Source organism: Haemaphysalis longicornis, unplaced genomic scaffold (assembly GCF_048455015.1).
Source record: "Haemaphysalis longicornis isolate Haplotype H1 unplaced genomic scaffold, Haemaphysalis longicornis Haplotype H1 scaffold_12, whole genome shotgun sequence".
Lineage (NCBI taxonomy): Eukaryota > Metazoa > Arthropoda > Arachnida > Ixodida > Ixodidae > Haemaphysalis > Haemaphysalis longicornis.
The window spans coordinates 5571370-5595712 of NW_027526225.1; the positions used below are offsets into that span (position 1 = coordinate 5571370).

Consider the following 24343-nt stretch of genomic DNA (forward strand, 5'->3'; position numbering starts at 1 on the left):
ACCTATGTTGCCACCTGGCGGAGGTGCGGCGGAGTTGTCGGAGTTGTCGGAGGTGTGGAGTTGTCGGAATGCCCGAACTGTAAAAATTAAAGAGGCCCGTACGTGTTTGCGCAGTTTTGAATTTTCGCCACCGAATACCACCAGTGTGTTGCAGCCCATGGACCAAGCTGTCATCAAGATCTTGAAGCTGAACTACCGATCACCCCTTCTAAATCGTGTGCTGTTGTGTGTGAACAGTGACGAAAGCTACGCTGTGGATGTGCTGTCGGCTATCGGCATCCTGTCTGGTGCTTGGAGGGCAGTGACGCAGGACGCGATCCGCAACTGCTTTCGGCATGCGGGATTTGTGGTTGGCAGTGAGTACGAGAATATATGACAGTCCAAAACCCCACACCTAAGATGCCGCCTTCCGCAGCATCCGACATTTTCGATGACCTCCGTGCTAGCGGTGTCGATGTTGGAGCGGCTACGTTTTGAAGCTGTGTGCGGAGTTGGGTGGTGATGAAATCGTACGCCAGGTCTTCGAACCTCCGCAGGTGGACAGCGACTCCGATGATGATGTGCCAGCAACGCCTGAGGCATCAAATACTGATCTAGTGCGAGCCCTCCCTGTGCTGTTGTCTGCCTACAGGGACGGACAAATGCTGGCGGAAATACAGGTGGACTGACGCGGGCAGTCATGCATACATACGTTTTTCCAGCCATTGGGCCAATGAAGATTCTTTTTTTTTTTTTTTTTTCAGTGAATTCCCCCCCCCCCCCCCCCCCCCCCCCCTCCCTTTTTTTTTTGACTCCCGATTATTCGGACTTATCGGCGGTTCCCGTCGAGTCCGAAAAAACGGTCGGCGACTGTAACCGAAATGCCGTAGCTCGCAGCTGTAACTGATATAATTGCACGAGAGGTCATATTAATGCCAGCCTGGAATGCTGCGAGGTCACTGGCCCGAAAAGTTCCTGTAATGAGCAGAAAGGGGCTGATGTAAATCAAGAATAGTTTCAAGGTGGCCAGATTTAGAAATGGTATTACCACTGCTTTTCAAGGGAGCGCTGTAGAGGGTCTGGGAACTTGGACACACATGCTTGTGTGAGATAGAAGGGGGTGAGTCAACACTGTTATTTCACTTGGGTCATGCTAACGTGCAGAAATGATTGAATGAAAAATCAGTGTACTAAAAGAGTGCCTTCCCCTCTGTCAAGATCGGCTCCCATTTTGGATCGGCAAATATCTCGTCGTCCAGCCGACAGTTGTCTTCAGTTGCGACGCCTTCATTCTTGATCCCGCTGTGCTTTTACGCGTAAGAGACTCACTATGGTTGTTTTAGAGATTATTTTTATCTTTTTCAGGGGCCAGGTCCCGCTGGTGGAGACGTCGGCCCACGAGAATGTGAATGTGGAGCTGGCGTTCCTGCTGGTGGCCCAGCTGGTGGACCGGGGGGGCAAGGGTGGCCGGTGGCCGGGGGCGGCCAGGGTGCCCTCTTTCCTCGAGGCCAGCCGCGCACGCCGCGAGGCCCTCGACCAGGCCACCGACGCCTTCCAGGTGGGTCCATGGTGTAAGAACAGCACAGGAGGTGAAGCGACGCTATAATCGTGACGCGACATTATAATCGTGATGCAGTGCTTTGTTTCTGGTTTATATAATTTTAGGACACATGTATTTTCCACAACGCTGCTGTAACTGTATACGGGGCACAGGACTTTGTCAAGCCCTATAAAAAGAAACGTAAAGAAAAAAAGAAAAAAAAGGCTTTTTGTCTGTGCCCCTCAACATAGCATGGCTATGTGGAAATAAACATTGACTTGACTTGACTTGACTTGGCCAGATAACATCACAAGTGTTTGGCCTAGGGCAAGGTAGCAGCACCTGTCGCGGCAAAATGAACTACGTGGCCGCCGAGATTGGCATTTCAGCGCACAGCCCTGGAATAATTGTGGCCACTATCTAATCATCCGTCAGATGCTGCTACCTTCTCCTTTGCCGTCGCAGCTACAAAGCTTTGTAGTTCGCGTTTGTTTTCGTTGTGACATTATCTGGTCACTCGCCCGCCCCTGCCACAGCCTACTATTCCACCGTTTATATATGCTTTTGCCTGGCGGGTGGGTCTCTGTCTCGCAGAGGGATGGTTGTACTTCACTGAGAAACAATTACGATGTGCTACACACCCTGCTTAAATGCACGTCTTGAATGTCGGAAAGTGTGTACTATCAGTCGCATCTAATGTACTGTTCCACTGGAATTTTGGTGGGGGTCAGATAATGGTTAAAGAAAAGGGATGTTTTTTTTTTTTCACATTTAGGGGGGGGGGGGGGGGGGGGGGTGGCATTGGTTATTTTCATGTGGTGTGGGAGAGCCCAAATTTAATTTTTTTTGTGTGATCTACATTATCATTTTGTGTTCTCATTGCATTAACCACCACCTGAAGAATAACGCGAGAATGGTTAGAAACAAAGCGTTAGCGCCGAACATGGCAGTGCAAGGTGCTGTTGTGCTGAAAAGTGAGGAAGGAGGGGCTTATTAGGTAGCACTATGCGTTGCTTAAAATGGTTCAAGGAGTAGTGGACATGCTAGAGCTGCAACGCTAACTTTCTCTGAAGAGACCAGCGTACACACTTCAAGTCCTTTGCAACTTGTAACCATGACATGGGCCTCATAAGCTAGCTGAAAGAGCAAAGTGAATGCTTAAACAAAGTGGTCACTGCTGTCCACAACAGAAGCAAAGGGCTTCACCATTCCATGCTGCCTGGGAGAACAATGCAGCAGCAGTTGTGTTAACGCACCAGAAGTCTATGACCAAAGGCCTTGTTGGCTATTGTCGCGACAGGTCTTCTCAGCTATGGTATTTTTTGTACAGGGGGTTGCTTGAAGTCGGGCTCCACAGGAGCTGCATTTCTTGTTAAAATTAAACACGAAATGGTCGCTTGTACAAGATGTCAGTGCGTGTTGTGCCTCACAGCTCAAGTATAGCTTTGCTAGTTCTGATATATCGCGCGCGGAGAGTGCTCTAGTGGATTGTAGTACAGTTGACGACCAATTTTTCACACACCTAATTTTTTGGACATGCTTGATTATTCGGGCCTTTTCCCAGCACCAAGACATTGAGCTTTTTTGGGGGAACATTTGGTTTTTCGGACTGCCTGATTTTTCGGACATTTTTGCAGTTCCTTAATAAGGGTCCGGATAATCGGTCATCAACCGTACTTGAAACAGACCGCTGTGCGTACTAGGGCTGTCATTTCTGAGTTGGTGCCCCCTTTGAATGCCTGGCCTGAACGCTAGCGTTGTTGTGTCGGCCCGACAAGATGAGCTGAGCGGGGCGCCGAACGTGCGTGCGGGTGCAGGCGCTGGTGCGGAGCCAGGTGACGGACCCCCGTGCCCAGTGGGGGGGCTGGAGCCAGCGGCTGCTGGGCTCGCCCGAGTGCGAGCGCTTCTGCGCCCTGTTTGGCCGGGCGGCCGCGCGGGTGGCCTTCGAGAAGCACGTGCGGCGGCTGCGGGAGGAGCACGCCGCCCGCCGGGTCCGAGGGTTCCTGCGGGCCCTGCCCACGGCCTTGGCGCAGCTGCTGCCCAGCCGGGACGCCCTCGGGGACAGGTGCGTGGGGGCGTACACTTCCGCGCTGTCCTCAGAGCCGCAGAGTTTCACACTACGCTTGGGGACAACTTCAGAACGGCGGCAGAAGTTGTCCCTGCGCCTTATCACTGCAGCCAGCTGACACTCGAGACAAGCTGCATTAGAATGCTACGCATTAAAGGGGCCCTAAATACGCTGCCGAATGTTACGATTTTGCATGAGCAGTCACTGGAGTACTGTCCAAGGAACGTCATCCCGCAAAAATTGTTTAAATGCGTTAAGTATTAGCCGAATTATCGCTCGTTTAAAGGGGCCACCCATAAGGCCTTGGGCTTTCCTCCTCTAGTAGCTCCTCCGAAGCACTGTGGAAGCCACGACGTCATCGACCCGGCGCAAGACCACCGAGAGAAACAGGGCAATCCATCACCCTCATTGATGTACGTGCAGTCATTGGCTGCGCTAAGCCCTGCGCGCGCTTTTTTTTTTTTAGCACTTGACGCGCATTCTCCGCCCACCAGATTCCGGTTGCACGGTGAGCGCTGTCGCCGCCGTCGCTGTGGTTCGCGTTCGCGGCGCCGTACTGGGCAATGTCTCGTGCGTCATAGAGGCGCGTCAGAGCCAGAAAGAACTGCGTCAGAGCGCAGCAGTGTGGCGGCAAGGTATGGTTGGTGAGCCAGGAGAGAAAGTGAAATCTTTTTTTCGTGTTTGTGCGGCCCCTGCTTTACGCAGAGGTGTAATATTTGGTATTCGTTGTCGTGAAGGGGTACTCTAGCGATTGCGCTATTGAAATGGCGACCTTCGGAAGCCTATTTAGGGCCCCTTTAAGGCGGGACGGAGACACTGGTGCTAAAACAACTTTCTTTTAAATTTTCAAGTAAACTTCGTGAAACTTGTCAGTCTTGCTGCTTTTTCCACACTGATTTCAAATATGCCATTATTTCTTGGGTCGGTCGATTAGTTCCCAAGATAATTGGAGATAATTAGCCATTTTTGGTCAAACAATGGACAAAACAGTCTTGGCCATAAAACTGTAATCTTTATATTTTCCAATATGTAGTACGAACTCTGGTGAATGCAATAATCGAAGCAGTTTTTTGATGTACTGCTTGGAACTAATTTTGTGGCACCAGTGGCAAGGAACCATTTTGAGTGCCCATTTCAAAAACCAAAGTTTAATGAGCTGTAAAATTAGTTCTAAGCGGTGCATCAAAAAGCTGCTTCAATTATTGCATTCACCAGGGTTCATAGTACTGGAAAATATAAAGATTACAGTTTTATGGCCAACACTGTTTTGTCTCTATTGTTTGACCAAAAATGGCTAATTATCTCTAGTTATCTTGGGAACTCACCAAGTCTGAGAAGTTTCACAGAGTTTACTTGAAAATTAAAAGAAATTGTTTCAAGACCTTGATATAGACAATTCACTGAATTTCTGCAGATTTTAAAATTTTTACCGTTCTTTTTTTACATTTTTTTCACAGCAGCCTTAGAATGGCATAAAATGTTAAATGAACGTGTTCAACAACAACAGAAAAACTGCCAGTGCTGGGATAGACTGTACTCCGCAGCGCAACGCCTTAGCTACTGAGCTACACCGACGGATCTAGCATTACTGCCACAGACTTTGTTCCCAGCCAAACATCACCACATAACTTTTTTTAATGTTTTGATATGTGCCGATTCCACCCTGAAAGTGATCCAATAAAAATCCGAGATATAGGAACTGAATTAAAGCAATGGAGCAAGTTTCGATTTGAATATTCTAATTAGGTGGAGTTTTACTTTAAATAAGGAAAGCATTTTTGAGGATGAGTACATGCAACATCACAGGCATTATTTTTAGGCATTTCTTTATTTTGAGAGAAAGGTGAAAGAACATTACGTGCTTTTGGCAGACACTTTATGAACTAAAATATAATTTTCATCTATTCCACAGTACATTTAATATCAACTTTTTCTTTGGCACTTCCTTTGGGACTGTTTTCATTGGGGAAACTTTTGGAGGGCATAGAATATAAAATGTCCAATCCGAAAATGTGACTTCCGAAAAAACTATTTTTTTGACCCCTTTTTGCAATCTGATCCCTACATTCCTTCTTAAACAGAAAGCACAAGAACAGCATTGTTATAAGTGTGCAGCACATCTGCCGTCTTGATTTCGTTCAGAATCATGACTGTCATCTCCGATTTGAGCATACGACAGGGTTGCCCTGATGGAGACATCCCTAAAATCGAAGCCGTACATGTCTACCACACGAACAGCTCATACAGAGCTCTGCACAACAAAGAAGGTTGGTGGTCTGAAAAGAGGGATGCGTACGCTGGCGCGAGTCTCAACTGACCTGCCGCTTTGTCGACTGTGCGCTGCCTCCGTTGCGATGGTGCCGACATAGTGCAGAGCATAGTGGTGTTCTGGCGCTTAAAATATTGAATTTTATGGGGCAATCACAATCACCTTGATGCTTCTTATTTGAAATAACTTTTAATAGCCGATATAATGGCTTTTAGCTTGGAATTATCGAGTGATTTCTCGCATTGAATCGCGTGTGAAATTGCTGGGACCAGAGCATTATTTCCAATTAACTGAAAATTTCAATTGGGCGACTTAGAATTATCGAGAGTCGAGTAAAGTTAAACTCCATGCTTGCAGCACTGTACGTGCACGTGCATACCAAGTATGGCAGTGCCTTCTGTGGGCATTCTCAAGGATTGCTATTTGTTCGCCTTGAATTCGGGGTTGGTGAGCTGGTGTTTGAGCACTTATTCGAACATTTCCTGGAGGTGAGGTGCTCTCACCCGTTCAGAGAACTGTGTGGGTTCTTTTAGGGGCTTCGGCTGTCGCCGTCTCTTGTAGTCGTCGTCGTATCTCGTATCATATAGTCAGGGTACTAAAACACTGCGACACTCGTTTTCTAACACCTTGCATTAGAACGTAACGTACACTAAAAGAACGCACCGAGACACTTGTTATCCAATGCCTCGCACTAGAACGTGACGTGCTTCAAAGACACAGGACTTTTACAGCAAGGCTGTATACCTCTACAGTCAAACCCCCCGATAACGAAATCTCACGGGTACGAAATTCCCACGGCAACGAAATATTTTCGGATCCCCGGCGAACGTCCATAGACGCCCATGTATTTCATATCTCACGGCAACAAAATGTTTTTGGAAAGCAGTCTTGCGTTAAAGAAATTCGCTGCAAGTCCGGCCGGCATTTTACCCACCCATTTGAGGCTAAAAGGGACCAAAAAGTGCTCAAATTCCTTTTTTTTGCGCTCAAAGTGCATAAACTTTTACCAAAGCACGCTTGCATTGCCGCCGCCATGTTTGTTTACTAGAGGCTGTGCAGCAGGCGGTCGTAGAGGCAACCTCGCAGCAACGCCACCAGGGGGCGACACATGGTGACTCGTGGCGTGGCTGCGCGGCTTTGGCTTGGGCTACGCTAGCTCGCTGCCGCTGAGCAGCACGCGTGTTTGTTGTGTGTGCGGCGATCGGCGTGTTTGCTCTCAGTAAGATGCTTCCGCCAGCCCAAAAGCGGAAGTTTTTATCGCTACAAGCAAAGGCCCAAGTCAGTGACCCAAGTGGAGGAAAGTAGGATAGCGACGACGAGTTTAGAACTGCCGGAACCTAGCTCTACCATTTTGATAAGCAAGTCTGCCACTTTTTAATGGCGCACGTGCGCAAAACAAAACATTGACTGCTGTGGCCTTTCTGGACCTCAACAAAGCGGTGCTCGCTTAGTTCTGTGAACAGCATTGTAATGACGTGCACTCTCTGGAAAAGTTTGTCAACAGAAGAAGCTGGGCTTAGCTTTGAGCTCAGACATGCGCGATGCTGAGGGCCGAGGGAAAAACGTGCAGAGAAGGCGAACCTGCGGGTTGTTTTGGATGCGTTTGACACGATCCGGTCGTTCTTAGGCGCACACAACGACTAGCAATGAAGCACTTATTGTAGCGTGAGAACTGGGCTTTGAAGTTGCTGCAAGGTAAGGCTCGCAAAGTAATTATAACCGACTTTCGGAAATAAATTTTGGCTTGTGGCCGATTTTCCTGTCATTTATGTTTCATTCTCACAGCAGCGATGTTCCCGCAAAAGTGAATTTTTTTGCTTTCCCCGGCGGTTTCGTTTTTGCGGGGTTCGACCGTATCCTCAACTGTTTCGCCTCCGTGGTAATACACCAAGTCGCCAATGGTACGCTGATACACTGCATGCTTCACCCTTCCCCAGGGTTCACGTTAGTGGAGATAGCGTGGGATTTTCCAACTCGTTTCGTCACAAGGCTGTGGGAAAGCGGAGTCCTTTCTAGGGTAGAAGCCCGTTAGGCGCTCGAGCTGTCGCCTTATCCTGTCGTCATCATCGACATCTCGGAGTCACGTTACTAATAAAACGTCGGGACACTCGTGCGGGGATTTTTCCGGTTCCTTAGGGCAGCTGATCTGTCGAGGCGGTGGTGCATATTTGGGGACATGCTTTGCGTGTAGGTGGTTTGCGCCATCATATGTTGTGTCCTGTTTTGTCAGAAGGATAACAGCACACGACCCTGGTTTTTTTTCACCCATCATTGGTGCCCCGTGGTTTCCTGACAGTAGCTCATGTGTGAAGGCAGCGCTGCCTGCGTTTTCTTCGGATGTTTTGTGCCCTCATATGTTCGGTCCTCCTTGTTTTTCCCAGGCTTTCTGAAAACACAGGAGTTAGCAGGAAACACTGCACGCTGGGTTCATTAATTGCCACATGCAAGCTGTCCCTTTTGTTCATCTCGGGCAGCAGTGCCGAGGAACAAGAGGGGCACAGCATTGTGTGTGGGGTCCAACCTATCTGCATTGCCAAGAGGTTGCTTGCATGGGATTCGTGTTTCAGAATAAGGGCAGTTGTGTTGGGGAAGGCTTTAACTTGGGTCAGCCCAGTGATGGAGATTGATTTGCGGGTAGCCACTAGCCAGGTGCCGGTGAACTCTGGTGTGAAATGGCAGTTTGTTTTAGCATGCATCCACAAAGCCTTATCATTGCGTCCCACAGTTCTCTATGTAGAGAGAGAGAGAGAAAAAAAACTGTTATTGCAAGTCGTGGTTATGAGGGTGTGGTGGCTTGCAGTTCCATCTTGCTGGTGGGCAAAGGTGGTCTGTTCCATCAGACTTTTCTGTGTCTTCGGGTCCGAGTTACCCAGCGCAGCTTTCCATTGCTTGGTCATACGGATTATTAGGAAGGGGTCTTTGTTACCGTATTCTCGTGCTTATAACCCGCCCCTGCATATAATCCGCACCCCCACTTTCAGCCCGCCGGAAAAGAAAAAAAAAATCCTCGCGTATTGCCCGCGCATTTGATACAGGAAAGGCTGCGCCAACGCTACTGCTCACACAACACATCACATACTATGTAGACAAAAAAAAAAAGGCGTATATTTAGCGAGCACAATACACTGACTACAAAGCGAAAGTCACGATTCGCTAATAAAATTCAGTTGTTAGAGTGTGCTCGTCCTTGTTTTTTCTTCCTTGTCCTTGTATGTTTTGCACAATCGCTGCCATGGAAGGCTCAGTCAGTGTTACTGCGTAGGCGCTTCACGATACAATGCGCATTGCCATGAAGCTGCACTAAAGGAAATACCCTGCATATTATCCGGACCCCTACTTTGCCACTGAAATTTTCGCATTTTTGGTGTGTGTTATATGCGCGAAAATACAGTATGTTCCCACATCGTGTGAAAGATGGTGTCCTTCAAGCCACATGCAGGGCAATCGGGGTATATTGTAGCGTAAGCTACACTGGCTGAGGTTGAGCAATTTCGCATGGACCTTGAAGGGCCGTGCTGCGCAAGCGTGAGGAGCATTGGATTGGATCGGATTAAATTGTATTGTATTGGAAATTCAATGCAATTGGAGTACAGGTGTGTAGAGAATTGGATCTGCGCATTCCAGAGGAGTGATGTCATAGCTGCAGCAAACGCACTGGCGCCGGCGCGTGCCCAGCTGTGTGCCTCGTTTGTGCAGTAGCCAAGTCTGACGCTGCGCCAGAGCCGCTTGATGGCCGTTTCGCGTGTCTCCTGGAAAGCCAAGTTGTGCATGCGCAAGGAGCCAGTCCTGTGACTGGAATGGGCCGGGCTGGACCGGACCGGACTGGATTGGATTGGATTGCTGAACCTTAGCTCACGCTACATATATCCTGGCATAGCCGAGTTAAGCCACTGCTAATTTTTTGATGCAGGGTGGGCCAAATTTGGTGCAGTCTGGTGCGACGGGCAAAGTGTTTGTTTTGAATGAAGTGCAAAACGTGCTCATTGAGTGTCGTCCCCCGCAGCGACTGGGCCACGGTGAAGGAGGAGGTGCTGCGGCCGCACGCGGACTTTGAGCAGTACTTTGTGGAAGGCTCCGGGGACGAGTCCTGCGGGGGCGGCTGTACGGAGGACGAGGAGGACGACGACGGGCGGATCCCCTTCGGACTGCTGGAGCGGCCCGAGGCGGAGGCCTGCTTCCTGGAGCACCGGGCGGCCCTGGAGGCGGAGGAGCGGCGCCAGGAGCTGCGCGCCCAGTTCCGGCAGCTGCTGGACGAGACGGGCTACGTGACACCCGGCAAGAGCTTGGGCGAGGTGCGCGTCCTCTTCATGGGGCGCGAATGCTACGAGCAGCTCGCCGAGGCTGACCTCCTCGAGGTGGGTTTCTCCTCTCTGGGGTGTTCTCAGGGGGGAGAGTTTTGAAAGACCTGACTTGGCCGAAACTTGGCCTAACCGAACCCAACCTAACACCTAGCCGAACCTAATGCCTCATCATGTAATCAGAGACTTGTTGATCATGGTTTTTTGCCGTCCATACCTTCTTATCTTAGGAACTTGTTCTGTTTTCTGGTGTAAATTTGCTTGTGTGCTCGAAAACTAAGCAGTTGGTAGTCAGCGCCCATTTGCGTTCTACGAGTTTCTATTCCTTAGTCCGGTTTTGTTGTGCTCTGTTCCTTTTTTTTTTTTCATGGCTTATAATCATCAACAGCGTACTTGGGTTCGCTGCAGGACAAAGGCTTCCACCCGCTCCTGTCTTGCGCTTGCTTCTCCGTGGTCAAGAGGAGAGTTTTGGGGGACCTGACCTGGCCTAAACCGATCCTAACCTAACCTACCGTATTTATTCGAATATAGGTCAACCTTTTTTCTTTTTTTTTTTCCCCAAGAATGTTTCCAGAAATTAGCTATCGACCTATATTCCTGACCAAAGAGAGTCGACCTATATTTGCGATCAAAGCAAGCAGAAGTAGTGAGCCAATGGTGTACCACTGTTGTGTCCGGCATTCAATGCTGGCAATCTTTGAGCAATGGCAACGATGTAGGTATGCTATGTATGTACATTTGCACAAAATGGACACACCATGGGAGTAAAACGAAAAAATAGCGTTAAGAATTTTATAAAAACATTTGAAAGTCACTGCAAATGTTGACGATTGCCGTTGAACCACTCGCACCGGCTAGCCGAAGATGCTGATGATAGGTAGCTGTTTTGTTGGACGTGGGTAGATAAGGATGAAATAAAAGCGAATATAATATATGTGTTACGGACAGGAGTGATGTTCCATGAACCAGTACTAAAAACGTAATTTCCAATGTGTTAACTCCGCCTTTGCATTCAATTGATGCCATCAAACGGAACTAGAGGCCCCACTACAGTCACCCAGCCATGTGGCTTATGCATGGTTTAGGCCGGCAGCCTCCAATCGCACAAACAAGATTCGGTGGTGCCATAGAAAAGTTGCCGGAAAGTGGCTAGGTAGTCGCCACCAGTGCGTCAGAACGAAACGAAAAACGAGAAACGAAAAACAGAATTTTTTGACGGAATGAAAACGTAACGGTATTACTTCGTTCAAGAGCGAAACTGAAAAAATTTCGTTTCGGTTTGAGTGGCAATTTCATGTGTGTCAGGATTCATTCAATTTCCATTCAGCGAAATGGGAAATTGCCATCGATTTGCTGGCATGAAATCGTCTTTCGTTTCTATGGCACCCACTCTCCTTCAGGAGGCTTGCTGCCTGCTTCCATAATCTCTTCGTTTGTGCCGATAGGCGTGCTGCTGAGGTCCACGCGTGATTGCCACGGGCATCTGGCTTCGATGCAGACGTCACGTCCTTATTTATTTATTTATTCAGCTTAATAAAATACCCACATTAGCCCTACGGCATTGTTTAGGGGTGTGATACATAATGAAACACGAATATTCTAAAACACGACATAAGAACAAGGAGCAAAGCGTACAACCTTTGGCATGAACACCAGCATACACCACTAGCAGCGCAAAATGCAGATTACAGCCGCACACTCGATGCAAACAGCTAGAAGTCGTGTTGTACTTGTAAGCAAGTGCTGCCAGAGCGCAGCGGAAAATATTTAATAAGAAGCGCGGAAGCAACAATGTCGGGCAAGGCACCCCTATCTATTATAGTATTTTAGAAAAATACGCTTCCAGTGCGGAAATGCACAATAAATACTCACCAATTTTTGTGCTGTTATCCCTTCGTTCGGGTATATACGGTGGAAGGGGGGGGGGGTTTGCTGAAGTTACTGATGTTAAGGGGGGACGCGGGTCTTAGAATGGTCAAAAATGGCCAAAATATCGATTTTGAGAAAATCCAATTTTTGGAATTATTGTACCTTCAAGCACCTGTCTTCAAAATATCAACGCGAAATTCCATCGGGAAATACTCTAAAATCATGTTTTGAAACGCCTCGAGGGCCACGAAATGCCCCGAATTGGGCAAAAGTTGCTTCAAATTCCCGCGCGCCCCGCGGGCGAGGCAGCCGACCGATCGCCGCCATCTTGGTCTTGTTTTGAAGCTTGTTTCTTTGTGCGCATTTTGCGATATCTCAAAATGGCGTCGCTTGAGTAGAACGACCGCCCTTGCCAGTTTTCCGAAGGCACCTTCTCGGCCGCCGATTGGCTAGAGCGGGCGCGCGCGGTTTGAGTTCACCATACGACCCCTCCAATTGGTCGGCGCGACTGCTGTCATGGCGGTCGCCATCATGGCGTCTGCTACGCGCGTCTGACGGAGTCCGCTCTTCTGGCGCAGCGCTCGCTTAGAGCAGTTTTTTTTTTACAGTTTCTTCTAATTCTTCCATCGCGTGCTTTCGTGAATGATGCCAGGAGACGTACGTTTGAAGACGACGACCCGTCATGCGCACGGGAAGCGAAAGCGTCGTCCGCCTATCCCAAGGTCGCGTGGTGCGACTTCGGGCCGCTCGACTCCGCCGGATGAGAATCGTTCGCCGCCTCGTATTGCCTCGCCTGCCCCATCGCCTGACCAACGACCTCCGGAATCCATACCTGGTCCAAGCACGTCCTGCCGGCTTGACACGAGGTATTACACGGCGGAGGAGATCGCCGCGCGTACGGAACACGCGGACGAGGTCAAGCGCGGAATGGAGACCAAGTCAGCAACGCAGCGGAAATTCGACCACCTTGAAGTGGATTTGGCGCACTCAGAGGAAGAATCCGGCACAGATTTTGTCTTAGTGGATTTTGCAATGCTGAAGGACCTTTTTGCGCACGTCAGGTGCGGCAAGTGCGGGCTGGCGGCGCCGGATTTGAGGAAGCCTGACCGGCAGTACGGCCTCGCCGTGAAGCTCGAGGTGACGTGCTCGGTTTGTGAACACCGTATGGAACGTTTTTCCTCGCCAAGGACCGAAGGATCTGGCAATATCACTCATTTTGAAGTGAATATGAGGGCTTAGAAAAGTATTCAAAGCATCGGGAAGGGGGTGACTGCTCTGTCAGATTTTTGTGCTGGTATAAACTTGTCCCACAGAGGCCTGCACCACAAGACATTCCAAGCGCACTTGAGGAAAGTGGTTCAGGTTTGCGAGGACACTGCAGCAGCCTCTGAAGCTGATAGTGTGCGTGCCATCAAGGACTTGTACTCGGACCTTGGTCAGCCGCCAAACAACATAGATGTGATGTTTGATGGCACATGGATGACAAGGGGACGGTTGTCACACATTGGAGTGGGCTGCATCATTGAAGTGTACACCGGCTTGGTGATTGATCATGTAGTCCTCTCTAACTTTTGCTTAGGTTGCGCCATCGGACCCAAAGCTTCAGATGAGGGCTACGAAGATTGGCTGGCAGACCATGAGTGTCAGCGAAACATTGACTGTGGTGCAGGACGCATGGAGGTAGAGGCAGCCCTGATAATGTTCAAGCGCTCGCTCTCCAAGAATGGGCTGCGGTACACAACCGTGATGTCTGATGGAGATAGCCGCACCATGCACGGCTTGAAGGAAAAAGGCGTCTATGGGTTTATCCCCATAGGCCAAGAAAGTTTGCCTTTCGGCTACATTTATTTTCCCCAAAAGACTCTTTTGAGGGCCAACAACATGATGTATTTGCGGAAAGCGCACTGCGCAGTGTCCCACCCCTGTATCCTCTCAAACTTCCAGCATAAAAACCGCGAATGAAATAGCCTCACCAAAGAACAAAAAAAGGGGGGCACCTAAAGCAAGTTTCACCCGCACACTTTTGCCGTACACAATATTCTGGGTACCACAGTGCACTGTAATAGATGATGGCACTTCACGAAGGACTGTTGCAGTTTTCACGACGCCAGCAAGACACTACCAGATTTAACAACGCTAACAAAATGCCAACCGATTCGAAGTCGATAAATATTGCTAAATTCCTGATGGGGTCCGTTACTTGGCCTTTTGTATCTCCAGTTCTAGTTGACATTTTTGGAATCCAAAGACAGATTTGAAAATGGGAAGAACATGTCTTTGTTACTGGGAAATTTTGAAGCTACACTACTGACGGTTCATCTCATAACACATGGCCAAACTTCAAATGCAGTTTTCTCAGTTTCATATTTTTGGTCACTTCCCTCAGCCTTACGCAGCTTTTTGGAAACTTCTTCTTGCTTCATAAGGTCAATCTTGGTACCATTTTTTTCAGTACAGCCTGAGGCAGCCGATGACATTCTTAGTTTTTCTGTTTAGGCTACGCATAAATAATGACTTGCAGTTATTTTGATGAGCCAAAATATCCAATACTGCCATTTTTTGTACTTGACATATTTTTTTAGGATGCCGTGACTTTAGAGAAAAACGAAGAATGTCATCGGGTATGGGAACTCTCTGGCTATCCATTCATGTAATTAAAAGCGACAAAATGCATTGCGAAAGTTCATTAAAGCTGCGTAAGAAATTACCTAATTGCGGTTAACACTTTGTATGATAACTTTTGAACTAACAGCACCAGCTCAAATATAATTGCATATTTGAAATCTACAGAGAAAAACACATCCGTGTGCAAATTTTCATAAGTTTCTACCCATAAATAAAAAAGTTAGTTTTAAGACCCTCGTCCCCCCTTAAGGGGGGACGTGGGGATCGGAGTGAACTTTTTTGTTTTTTGCCGTAGAGTGATGAAATTTGGCAAGCACATTGGAAAGCACTCCAAATGGTGAAATTTAAAATTTCATGATGATACCTTCAGTAGTTCTTGTGTTACAGAGGTTTACATGTTGCCCGCTCGTGAAAAGCCTAGCAAGGTATTGACACATGCTAGGAAGTTCTGAATACTTCTCAATTATAGTCAAAAGAACACTACAGGGCAAGACAGTCTTCAAATTTTTTTTACACCCTTCATTTTTTTTACAGAAAAGAATAATTTCACTTGCAACCTATAGGACATAATTGACCTAGCCATAAATTCCACATTAAAAAATAACGAGGCCCTAAAATGAAAATCCAAGACTGTCTCGCCCTGCAGAACTCTTCAAGGATCGAAATAAAACAGACAGGGTCAAAATCTGCCCAGTGATTGCCATGCTATCCTTTTCACGAGCAACGAAGAACTCGTAAAATGCACTTTTGAGAAAACGGCTCTTAAAGTTTACGATGATGTCACAATTTTCAAACTGGACCAGCAGCATAGTCCTTGCTGTCGTTGCTTGGGGACAACCTCACATACCTTTGCCCTTTGATTTGGTGCATCTGGGATGCCTTCCTGGCTCATTGGAGGTTTCTATGTGTAGGCCTTTAGATGGCAGAAGCACCAGTTTTACGCAGTGTACCAAAAAGTTTACTATGGGCTACTAGGGTACCTATATTTTACTCCATGTATGCCTAATGCATAGCTGTCTCCAAAATGAAGAGTAAGGCATGGTTTTTTTTTTTTAATAATGTGCCAGCAGACTTTCAGCTTATTTCTGGGTGTCATAACCTTGATGAAGCTACAGCTTAGTACATGAGGCTGTTCAGTGTCAAAAATTATATCAGGGCATCACACGCATAAGATGAGCTATTTGAAGGCAGAATATACATTTGTTTTACATAATTACAACATTAATATTATAAGAATACCATGCTCTTCTTCAGGCGAAAAAAGCATTGCAAAATTGACATTATAATTGCAAACATTGCAAAAATAGAAAAAAAATAGTGACATTAAAATTTTTTTAAACGCTGTAACATTACGACATCTTCTCTAATTAATTTAATACTGAAAATATAATTGTGTAATCCCAGACTTCGTTGTACGAACTAGTTTAGAGCCACGGAAAAAGTTTCTCATATAAGCTGGGTAACGTGGTTCATTGCACCCCCCCCCCCCCCCCCCCCCCCCCTTCCCTACAATCCCCGACGCGCACGTTCACCACGATCGTAATTTAGGTAACCTTACTATGTTTAGCAACTTTACTTTTGCCATTAAATTACACTTTGCGTGCATCAATTATTACTACTCGCGCGCAATAGCAACCGATCCCACTATCGGCCGCTGCCCGAACACGTCGCGCCAATGCAGCGCGCGCCGCAACTTCTGGCGAGCCGGTCATTCCATTCCTGAAGCTCGCGAACTCGCTGTGAAACACAGCAATAAATCAGCGTTTTATAACCCGGCAATACGTCCAAAAGTTCACTTCACGAACACCAATTGCACACGGACGCACCGAGTTTCCCACTCAAGGACGCACCACGGCGATGTCGCGGGCACGTTTTCGATGCGTCTTTCGAGCCGCGCACTTCCCTATCTGGCGCACGATCTCAAGCATTATCGCCGCGATAACGATAGCGTCACTGTACGGAATCGAAAAGCATGAAACCACTGAACGGGAACCCAGCCGACCGCGAAACCGAAGAAAACATTAGCGACACGGAGTGCGTGCGAACTGCGCGTCAGCCGAATCGCCCGGCGGCCATCTTGTTGTGGCCATGGCGGCACCCAATCCGGAGAGCCGTCTTAGCTAACGCGGCCGGAGAGCCAATCGCGTGTTAGATTCTATCGGTTGCTTCGTTTCACCGTCTCTCATTTTCCGCCGTTTGTGCGTTTGTGAGTGAGCGACAATGAAAGCAGTGACAGGAAATCGAAAGTTGAAGACTCTGCCGATTTAACGCGATCAAGATGGCGGCGCCCGGTGCCGTCGTTCCGGAGATACAGCGCTGCGAAAATTGCCGTTTTTTTCGTCATTTTGCGGAAATAATTTGTCACCTCAGCTGACGTAAATATTTTTCTTTGGCACTTCGCGATCGTTTTAGACGGGGAAATTTTTGTAGACGCATAGAATATAAAACGTGCAATCCGAAAATGTGACTTCCGAAAAAACGATTTTTTGGTCACTTTTCGCCATCTGATCCCCGCGTCCCCCCTTAAGGGGGGACGCGGCTTTCAACTTCGGAAAAATGACCAAAACATTGTTTTTTTGAAACCCACATATTCGGCTTATATGTTTCCTATTCTGTGCGTCTGCAAAGTTTTTACGCTGAAAAGCGTCGCAAAGTGGCATAAAAAAATACTTTTGTCAGGCGCGGTGACAAACTATCAGCGCAAAAGGGCGAAAAAATGGCAATTTTCGGAGCGCTCTAACTCCGCAACAGTGCCACCGGGCGGGGCCATTTTGATATGGTTAGATCGGCCGAGCGATCGTCTTTCCGGTTCCGCTCGTCTCTTGTATCTTCGTTCATTCACAAACGCACAAACGGCAGAAAAGAAACGATGCACAAACGAAGCTAGAAATAGATGCTGAAGCGCTATTGGTTTTCCGGTCGGGGCGCAGAACAACGACCCTCCTGATTGGATGTCGCGGGCGCAACGCAAGATGGCGGCCGCCTGAGCTGCGTAGCGAGCGGATTGAGTTCATTTTTGCCGCTTCGCTCGGCCGAGTTTCTGTTCAATCTGTGATATTCAACTCGCACGTTATCGCGATGGGAATGCCAGAGATAACGAGCCAGATTACGGGAAGTTGTGTGGCTCGAAAGGCGGAGGTCATCGAACGCTTCGTGGTGCGCGTGACTCTACCGTCGCCAGACCGTGGAGGGTGACGCGGTGTGCGCGCTTGCGATAGCGGTTCGTGAAGTGAACTTTTAGTCGGATTTGTGATGTTTACACGCTTAGTTATTGCTGTGTTTTGACTGTGGGCTCGCTAGCCTTGAGAAAGAAACGGTCGACGCGTCAAACGCTGCGGCGCGCACGGCATAGCAGACGCGCATTGGAGCATCACATGACTGGGCAACCGGTTACGATTGAACGCCAGTAGTTGTAATTAATGCCTGCAGCGTTAGATTTAATCTTAAAAGCGACCTGACCAGCCATATCAGGTATAATCAAAGTTCGATATGTTGCGGTAAGCTTGCGCTGCGATGCGCGCGAGCCATATCGCCTTTCTTGCGCTACGTTTCCCGTGCACTTGTAATTTTCATGCAAATAGGTTTGAGTTAGTAATATAGGAATAAAAATATGCTCTCTGCGTTAAAAATGTACGTTACTGTGGCAGCATTTAACAGTGATTTTTTTAGGGAAATTATTGATACCATTGCTTAGGACATACTGGCTGTGCTGCAAGAAACATTGGATGCCTTGAATGTCAAAAGTAGTAAAAAAAATATGCTCTTGCATTGAAGTTGGGAGTTATGCAGAATACTCTACCAAGCTTCAAAGTAGTTCATTTTCATCCTTGTGGTATGCAAACTTTTGGCAATGAACACCTGCACGTATGAGTACTAAGTTGCTGTGCCAGGCAAGATAAAACATAAAAAAACCCAAAAATGTTCAAATTTAAGTAAAAAAAATGCTTAACTTGTTGCCATGGTGACAGCACTGCAAAAGGAGGTTGTCCAGTGCGATACAGCCAACCAGCTAACCTACTTTGCATTGAAAGCCCATTGAAACCCATCTTCCCCTCTGTTTGGTTTGCAAAGGGGGTATGTACTCTTCACGGAGGAGCTGAAAATGATGTTTTCTGGAAAGAGAAAGGCTGTAAAAGGCACTCCAATTTCAAGGCAAGGCCTTCCAGAAGCCCCATGTTCAAAAGGACATGAAAGGCTGCAACCGTGGCGACTTTTGATAAGTGAAACCTATGTTGCAACTTTGGAAGCCGTTTTCTCAAAACAGTTTTTTTTTTGCCGCCTATGTCGCTTGTTCCAGGGATTTCTTCGTGACCACTGGGTCTATTTTGATTCCGTTTCTTGCATTACATTCCTTGATGAACAGTTCAGGTCGTGACACTTTTGGTTTTCCAGATTTGTTTTTTGTGACTTTTTTATTCAAATAGTCGTTCACAGTCGACATGCCTGTTTCACATTAACCTCTAAAAAAAAGAAAACTAAAAAATATTGTTTTGTAAAAAAAAAATTCTAAAACTGTCATGACCTCGCCCATTCATTTGGGAATGCAAAGCACTTCGAACAAGTTTTCTATCATGTTTTATAAGTCGCTCAAGCTCGGTACAAGCGGAACAGAAACAAAATTTAATAAATAAAAAAGTTATCAAATATTATCTTGAAATTGTTATGGTGTTATCACAGAAGCATTTCCAGCTGCTGTGCCAATTTTCATCAAAATCCACTCAGAAATAAAAAAAGTTGATTTTGAAAGCCACGTCCCCCCTTAATCCATTGCTACATACTTCGCACACAATCTCTTTTAAGATTACAAACAGGAGTTTTTCAGTGTTCCGTGAGACAGACCATTTTAAACTGCACGAGTATTTCAATAATTATATTTTCAAAAAAAATTATTAAGCATCACTTCATCTTCTTTAACGTAATTTCACAATTCTCAATCCTTTTTAACAATTTCATAAATATCAATTTTTCTCGCGCAGACACGAACCGTTATGAACCGTTATGAACTATTTTTTTTTTCGTTCCGGAGCCGAAACGAAACGGAACTTTTATTTATGGAACGAAACGGAAACCGGAATGAAAAACATTTTGTTCCGACACCCTGGTCGCCACTGCTTCACGTTTTCTTTATTATCTTCATAATTTGCTTGAAGTTTGCAATAAAATTGGTATCAGTGTAATCGGGAGGAGGCAATCTTTCCAATGAACCAAACTTGTATTTTGTCTTCATGGCCCCTTTAAATTTTGCATGTGCTCTTTGAGGCAGTCGTCGAAGCATTTTCCAATTTCATCGATATGGGAGTTTGTTCAGGTGAGGGGGATTCCACCGCCCAATCATGGAAGGTTGATTGATTGTAGGCTTTGACATGCCGACGCAATGCAGGCGATGAGGCACGCTGTAGTGGAGGGCTCCGGATTAATTTTGACCACCTGGGAATCTTTAACGTGCGCCGAAATCTCGCACACACGGGCGTTCTTGCTTTTCGCCTCCATCAGAAAAGTGGCCGCCGCGGCCGGGATTTAAACTCGCGTCCTCGTGCTCAGCAGCACAACGCCTTAGCCACTGAGCCACTGTGGCGGGTCAATCATGGATGGGCTCGGCTAGGTGCGTTTTGGAAGCCGTCACAAGTGAGGGCCTCTCACACGCATTTTGGCGTTTCGCATGACGCAGGTGTATGAGGAACACCAGGCGGAGATGACGGAGCGTGCCCGGTGCCAGTTCCAGGAGCTTCTGCTGGAGCATGCGGAACTGTTCTACGAGTTTGCCAACGTGGGGCCCGGCAGCGTCATCACCCAGGAGGACATCGGCAAGATCACCGAGGCACTGCAGGAGGACGCCAGGTGGGCGTGCGCATCCGCTGCGGTGCATTGCAGTTCATACAGTTTAACCTCATTACAAGAGACACTCAAGGGACCCGGGAAGTGTGTCTCTAGTAACCAGGGTCTCTTTTATGCAATGTTGCTAACATGGCGAACATAGGAAAACTAGCCAAACCGCTTTCATTCAAGGGTCTCTTATAACCAAGTGTCTCCTGTAACAGTGTCTCTTGTAACGAGGCTTTACTGTAGTGGGGGAACAGTGCAAGAACAGTGAAACACAAGCATCTTTTGTTTTAGAAAGAGAAAAACTCCACCGAGTGCACCGAAGAGTCACTCCTTGACGTATATGCCGGTCGTTGGCTTAATATTAGTTGTCGTGTGGCAACCAGGCAGCTCATCGGGTCCATCCAAACTGCAAAGGCACCACTGCCACCGATATCAAAGTCAGACGCGCCGCCATCTTTCTTGTGTTGCTTCTCTCGCTGTCAGTGAGCATGTGCGTGGTAGTTGCAGGGTGTCAGTGACCAGACAATACTGACCTCTGTGTACCGAGCCCAAGAGGCTGGTAAAGCTACTGCGGGGGGATCGAGCCGACGGGGTGACAGGAAATTCAGCACAAAATGATGCTGGCCTCTACATACCGTATTTTTGCGCGTATAATCCACATAAAAATGCTAAATTTTCAGTGGCAACGTAGGGGTGCGGATAGTACGTGGGTTTTTCATGCGCGCCATGCTGTGAAGTTCCAACGCAGTAACACACACAGCATGGATGGAGCCGAAGATGTCCTTGTGTACAACAGTGAGAACTGCGGCTCAAGTGGTTGCTCTAGCGAGAGCAGTGACACTGTGTGAATTGTGACTTTCGCCTTGCAGTCAGTGTATTCTACTTGCTAAATATACGATTTTTCTGCCTACATAATATGTGATGTGTTGCTTGAGCAGTAGCTGTGGGGCAGCCTTTCCTGTATCGAATGTGCGGGCTATACGCGAGGATTTGTTTTTTATTTTTCGCCGGGCGGGAAGTGGGGGTGCAGATTATATGCAGGGGCGGGTTATACGTGCGAAAATACGGTATTGCACCCACTGGGCTGGTGAAGCGACCATAGAGTAGTTACACCTGGGGTAGTACACTAGACAAGACTGGCCTCAGGGTTGTGCCTGTGGGGCTCGCAAAATGATCGTGGGAGGGCATGCAAGCAAGGCAGTTACACCAGATAGTGCTTGCCTCCGGATATTGCACCCACGGGGCTGGCGAAACGATTGTGGTGTGCACCTGGGGATGTTACACCTGGTAACGCTGGTCTCCTCGTATTGTACCCACGGAGCTGGCGAAATTGTGGGGGGTTGCACACAAAGAAGTTACACCAGGTAACGCTGGCCTCTGCATATTGCACCTGCAGGTCTGGCTAAGTGATCGTGGGGACCATGTTGCACCCATGGGGCTGGCAGAGTGGCCCGGGGGAAGTTTATTCTGCCTGTGGGGCTTTTAAAGTGAAGGGGGAGGGGGGTGAGGGGAGATGCTTTACGTTTACGTTTGCCTACGTGAAGGATCCGCCAGTTGTGATTTTGCACCAAATTGACCTCAACTTACTGGTTGTGCTGATCTAAAAGTGGATGGGTCTCTGCGAGGGAGAACTTGTGTGTTTGTTAGGCCACCCCTAGCTGCTCTGCCCAGGCCTCGGGCGGGAGGGTGCGTGACCGGCAGTGGTGCGATTGTCTGCGACACAGGTACAAGACGCTGGACCGGCTGGACCAGGAGCGGATGCTGATGCTGCTGCGGCACCTGGGCTTCGTGCACGGCCCCATGCGGGAGCACTGCCCCGCCCAGCCCGACTGCATGGACGGCGTCATCGAACAGCTGCTGCACCGGCGGGGGGCCGGCACCAACGGCGGCGGGGTGCTGGGTGCCAACGGCCGCCTGCTGCACCTGGTGGTGCTGGGCGCCGGGGGCAGCGCCCAGCAGGTGGCGCAGGCCATGCGGCAGGCGCACCCGCAGGGCTTCCGGCTCGACGACAAGGCCCAGTACGCGCTGGACTTTAGGATCATCGACGGCGACGTGGGCCTGCCGCACAACTCGTTCCGCACCGAGCCCCTGCCCCACGGCTGCCTGTGCGTGTACGCCAGCCAGCCGGGGCTGGAGTACATCCGCGAGAGCCTCGAGAAGACCCTGCTGGCCAACCTGGAGCAGGAGGACCGGCTGCCCTTCCACGGCCTGCCGCTGGTCATGGTGTTTGCGGGCCAGGGGGACTTCCTGCGCGAGGAGGGCATCAACCGGGCCAAGAGCCTGCAGTGCCCCTTCGTGGACGTGGGCGGCGGCCTGGACCCCGTGCGGCTGGAGCAGGCGCTGTGCGCGCTGGTGGAGAGCATCGAGCGGCGGGCGGGCCGGCTGCACATCTACCAGGCGCTGCCCGCGGCTGCGGGGCCCCGGCCGGACCTGCGGCTGATGCTGTGCATGCTGTGCGGGGACCCGTACGCGCCCGAGCAGGTGCTGGCGCCCCTGCTGGCGCAGCCGGGCTGCCTGGCCACGGGCCCGCCGCACTGCCTCAGCCTGGACTCCTTCCTGGGCAGCAGCAAGCGGTGCGTGCAGGTGCGGCTGGCCTCGTACCACGAGGCCTCGGCCGCCCACCGCGCGGAGCAGCCCCTGCTGCACGGCCTCGTGCTGGTGTACTCGGCCCAGCGGCGCGCCTCGCTGGCCACCCTGGGCGCCTTCGCCAAGGGCCTGCCGCCCGTGCTGCCCCTGCAGGTGGTGGCTGTGACGGCCGAGGCGGCCGCCAGCGCCTTCTTCTCGAGCGAGCTGGCGCAGCAGCTGCTGCGCGAGGGCAACGCCCTGGCCGACCGGCTGCAGGCCCACTTCGCCACGGCCGCCGCGCCCCCCGGCCAGGCCTTCTACCAGGCCTTCTTCAAGGAGGCCTGGGAGCGCAAGCCCCTCGTCGAGCGCGCCTTCTTCCGCGACGACTCCGAGGACGAGGACGAGGAGGGCGACGAGGAGGAGGAGTCCCCCGAGGGACCCCCCGTGCCCAGCCGCCAGGAGTCGTACCACCTCACGGGAGGGCACCTGGACGACGGGTGCGCTCCCCGCTCTTCTTCCCACTCATTCGTGTCAAACAAAGTCTTTGGGGAGGGGAAAGGGGCAGCGTTGCAGTACACTTTGTGTAAATATTACCCATTCAATACCGTATTTGCACGATTCCAATGCGCCCCCGATTTTAACGTGCAGGTAAGTTTACTTAGTAAAATTCGAAAAAATAATTTTTACACCGATTCTATTGTGCAAATGTAAAATTCATGACACCGCGTACCTGCAGGAGACGTTCTATTTGAGTCGCACAACTGTAGCAGCAAAAAGTCCGTGTGCTTCATAAACTTGCTTGCTTACCCAGCTGCGGCTGGGATTAAAACTACAGCAAGGAACATTAATAGCCGATTTTGGTTTTAAGGGGGCTCACGGGTCTTTGGAGCCGAAAAATCGCGAAAAAACACATTTTTCAATTTAGCGATATTCGCGCTCGCGAAGTCATTTTCTACCTCTTGGTAAAGTTTTGATGCCCAAAGCCACGTAGTTATTTAGAAAATGACGAATAACGGTACGTTTCTAGCTGTAAAATGACGCGAAGCGGCGTCGAAAACGCCGATTTCGAGCGGCGCGCCGTCCTTGAACGACGCGGCGTAGAGCCGCCATGTTGGTAGCGTTCGAAAGCGCCTTCTTTCTTCTTTTTTTTCTACTCGGGCGGCGCGCTAGACTCCGCTTTGTTAGCCGGGAAAATGAACAAAACAAAACGTCAAATGCGCCTTTACTATTGGTCCTGCTCGTCACGTGGTGAAACGGGCGCTCCTCATTGGCCCTAGTCATCAGGCGCGGCCATCTTTTTCAACTTG

The 24343-nt window shown here is 49.2% G+C and overlaps 1 protein-coding gene across 6 annotated transcripts in view; it reads left to right on the top strand.

Annotated features, from left to right (window-relative positions):
- Rhogapp190 (Rho GTPase-activating protein 190) overlaps positions 1 to 24343 on the top strand; it is a 77478-nt gene that overhangs the window by 22365 nt on the left and 30770 nt on the right. For all 6 annotated transcript variants that reach the window (XM_077692803.1, XM_077692804.1, XM_077692802.1 and 3 more), the window contains exons 3-7: positions 1345 to 1537; positions 3337 to 3584; positions 9860 to 10211; positions 20317 to 20486; positions 22196 to 23533. In XM_077692803.1, coding sequence (XP_077548929.1) covers positions 1345 to 1537; positions 3337 to 3584; positions 9860 to 10211; positions 20317 to 20486; positions 22196 to 23533 — 2301 coding nt within the window. The remainder of the gene's footprint in view (positions 1 to 1344; positions 1538 to 3336; positions 3585 to 9859; positions 10212 to 20316; positions 20487 to 22195; positions 23534 to 24343) is intronic.